This window comes from Astatotilapia calliptera, chromosome 20, assembly GCF_900246225.1.
Source record: "Astatotilapia calliptera chromosome 20, fAstCal1.2, whole genome shotgun sequence".
NCBI lineage: Eukaryota > Metazoa > Chordata > Actinopteri > Cichliformes > Cichlidae > Astatotilapia > Astatotilapia calliptera.
In genome coordinates, this window is record NC_039321.1 from 17320124 (window position 1) to 17323956 (window position 3833).

The 3833-nt window shown below is 41.7% G+C and overlaps 1 protein-coding gene across 1 annotated transcript; it reads left to right on the forward strand.

Annotated features, from left to right (window-relative positions):
- Nucleotides 1–212: 212 nt before the first annotated feature.
- LOC113013787 (uncharacterized) lies at nucleotides 213–1320 on the forward strand. The gene is made up of 2 exons (XM_026154938.1): nucleotides 213–494; nucleotides 676–1320. The coding sequence occupies exons 1-2, from the start codon at nucleotides 213–215 to the stop codon at nucleotides 1216–1218; spliced, it is 825 nt and encodes a 274-aa protein (XP_026010723.1). The 3' UTR covers nucleotides 1219–1320.
- The last annotated feature ends 2513 nt before the right edge of the window (nucleotides 1321–3833 follow it).

Sequence of the window (3833 nt, forward strand, 5' to 3'; positions counted from 1 at the left end):
ATAGTACTGTTCTACAGTTACCATATCAAGTGTACAGGGTATTGCAGGGTGCTAATGCTCCTTTTGCAGCCAAAGTGGTAGTTTCTGTGAAACATACCATGATTACTTATATTGAAGTACAGTGTTGTACAGTGGATGATACAGTATATACAGTGAAGTACTGTAAGAAAAATAAGCAAACCGATGACAATATGTGGTTGTATTTCTCTAGAATGACTCGAAGACCTTCTGGGGGAGGACGCCAATGCCTGTTCACACAACGGCAGGAACTTGCTGTTGTGGACCTAGTGAGGGCAGACAATGCCATCTGTCTCCACCAGCTACGACGGAAAATACTTGCAGACAGGCGAGTGTTCAGCAACATAGACCATGTGAGCATCACCACCATCAGACGCATCTTGGGTAAACACAGCATCACCATGAAGCAGCTCTACAGAGTCCCATTCGAGAGGAACAGTGACAGGGTCAAAGGACTTCGAGCTGAATATGTACGGGTACGTGTAACTGTCCCTTACATTTACAATAGAGTATTGGTGAAGTCCAGTAGCAGCTGAATATGTACCATATCAGTACCACATGGATCCATTCTGAGAGCTACACAGGTACCTGTGTGATGGGGTGAGGGTGCTGTATGTGTAGCACTGTAGTACAGTGATATGTTCCCCTTTTTTTCAGAGAATCTTGGCCATGGATGGAGCTGCACAGCCTCATGAATACATTTTCATTGATGAAGCTGGATTCGACCTGAGCAAAACAAGACGACGGGGTCGTAATGTAATTGGCCAAAGGGCAATTGTGCACGTCCCAGGGCAGCGCGGGGGAAACATCACATTATGTGCCGCCATATGCCTTCGAGGGCTTCTGCACCATCATGCAATACTAGGTCCATACAATAGCCAACACATACTCACATTTCTAGATGCTCTCCATGATATAGTTGTACAGAACAGACCAGATCAGCCCAGGTTTGTGGTGATATGGGATAATGTCAGTTTCCATCGGGCTGCTCTGGTCCAGGCCTGGTTCTCCAACCAAAGTCAACTTGAAGTGGTATGCTTGCCCCCTTACTCACCATTTTTAAACCCTATAGAGGAATTTTTTTCGGCTTGGAGATGGCGTGTATATGACCGCCAACTACATGCCTGCATGCCTCTTCTGCAGGCAATGGAACAGGCCTGCGGCGACATTCAGGTGACAGCAATCCATGGATGGTTTTGACATGGAAGAGGATATTTTCCCCGGTGCCCAGCGGGAGAAGACATTGCTTGCGATGTTGATGAGGTCCTGTGGCCAGACCCCAACAGACGGCGGGATCCATGAGCCCACGTATGCACAATTGTCATGATTTTTTGTTTACAGTATAGTGTTTTTTCTATTACTGTATTATGGGGGTTTTTTTGTTTTGGTTTTTTTTGCTTTATCTGAATTCATGGTACTGCAATGTACAATATTGAGTAGGTCTATTTGCTTTTTTGGTTGTTTGCAAATGTGTCTCCTGAAAATATGCCTTCTGAATACACAATGGAAATCAAAGACTGCAGTGCTTTATATAAAGTAGACTAGTGTGTTCCTCCTGCTCTGTAAGTGTTTGCATATGATGCAAGTATGTGTCATTTTGTCAACAGAGTTACATTTTGACAAAGGAATGTTAGGTTTTGATAGCAGAGTTTAGGTTTTGAGAGTAGAGTTTCAATTTGGTGCAGATGTGAATGGTATATTTCCCAGTGTTGTGTCATGTTTACTTGTGTTTAGGGTTTTGGCACAATGAGCAAAGTTTTGCAAAATGTGTTCAGGCAACGGGCAAAAACTGTAATAGCTGCCCTGACTTCTGTCATACTTCCTGATTCACTAACTTTCCTCCGTTTGTCCTCCATTTCTCTCTCGTTTTCCATATCCATCATCTCTTTAAAGTACTCCTTCCAGTATAGTCTCTTCACATATTAGTGCATTTCTACATCTCTGTCCTTAACCACTGTAACCTGCAGCACATGCTTTCCAGCTCCATCTCTCTGCCTAGCCAATCAATACGAATCCTTTTAGCCTTCCTTAATGTCCAGCCTCACATAAAACTCATTATAAACCTTTTCCTTTGCCACCTCTATCTTTATTGTATGCCTATCCCCCCCCCCCCCCCCCCCCCCAGTGCTCTTGTCTACTTTCTTCATCTCCATTGCTATCCCATTTTTTCCTTGCCACTTTTTTATTTTGAATATTTTCCTGTACTTTCTTATTCCACCATCAAATCTCCTTGTCTTTTTTTCTCCGTTGAGAGGATAGTCCAAACACCTTGGCAGTTTACTTCACCACTTCAGCTGAACTTTCCCAGTCATCTGGTAACTCTTACTCTTACTCTTACTCTTCCACCAACACCTCCTCATCATCCCTGTTCCCTTCACCTACATCCCCATTGAAGTCTACTCTAATCACCACCCTCATCCCCTGGGGACGCTTGATACCACCTCATTCCAACTTACTCCAGAATTCCTCGTTCTCTTCTAACTGACATCCAACCTGTAGGGCATATGCGCCGGCAACATCCAGCATCACCCTTTGATTTCTAGCTTGAAACTAATGATCCTATCTGGCATTCTTCAGCGCCGCACTATTCACATATTCACATATTCACATATTCACATTCTTCTGGATTACCGCTGCTGCACTTCGCTTCCTTTCTACACCGCTGCATAACAGCCTCTGGCCTCGCTTCCCTTCCACCTGGTCTCCTGCACAGGCAATATATCTATGCTCCTTCTCCCTATACATCAGGTTCACTAGTCATAGTCCAAAGATTTAAAATCCCCACTCTCATCGCCAAAGTCGCTGTCTTCAAACATGCATACGCCTAGTTCTTCTTCCTGCATTGCTGTCCATAGTTATGGTCATATACTATTATAATGATCATGTTATAGTGTGTTTGTGTGTGTGTTTTAACATCTACTTTATACTATGACTGAACAATGGCAGTATATATTTTAACTTGCTCATCATAGCCCATTTCTTGTGCAGTTTTGTTTTAAACTCTTGCCCTTTGGCAGAATGCTGGTCGGTTGCACAGATATAAAAATCAAAATGTTTAAAAATGTATAAAAAACAAACAATACTGTAAAGTACAAACAGGGTTCTTCTGGGAGAAACTGTGTGTATTATTTGAGCTATTCAGTGGGCTATAAAAACTTCCCTTGCTTAACTCAATTAAAATACACAAATGTGCAGCAGTTTTATGAAAGGTGTCTACTTTTGTCATTATTTGCATATGCAGCATGATATGAGGAAGAATTGTTCATGAAAATAAATATATGCTGAGATATTAATGGTCATAACATCTTTATTTCAACATACTTTATGAACATTTCTCTACATATCGTGCTGCATATGCAAATAATGATAAAAGTAGACACCTTTCATCAAACTGCAGCACATTTGCATATTTTTTTTCCCTTTTACACAATAAGAACGGACAAAAGCTTTTCCGATAACTCTTGCTGTAAGCACGTGTTTTAATCTTCAGGCGTCTTCTGTCGCATCCTCCACTGACTTCAGCTGAAACCCAGGACCCCAGTAATAGCTGGTCAGTTGTACATCAAGCAAAAGCTGTGAAGTGGAAAACTTTCCTGTGCATGTGCACCAAGTCAGTTAGGCAGTAGCAGTAGTTGTTATACAGAAACAATTTCAATTTACCTTGTAACATCTACATGTAATGTTTTAGCAAAATTTCCATAAATTTCAGTAGCTGTGACCCACACCCCCTTTATTATATCTGAGAGTAAAGGTAGTAATCTTAATGATAGATATCTCAAAATCAGACAGATCAACACTATTTAGATTTTATCTAC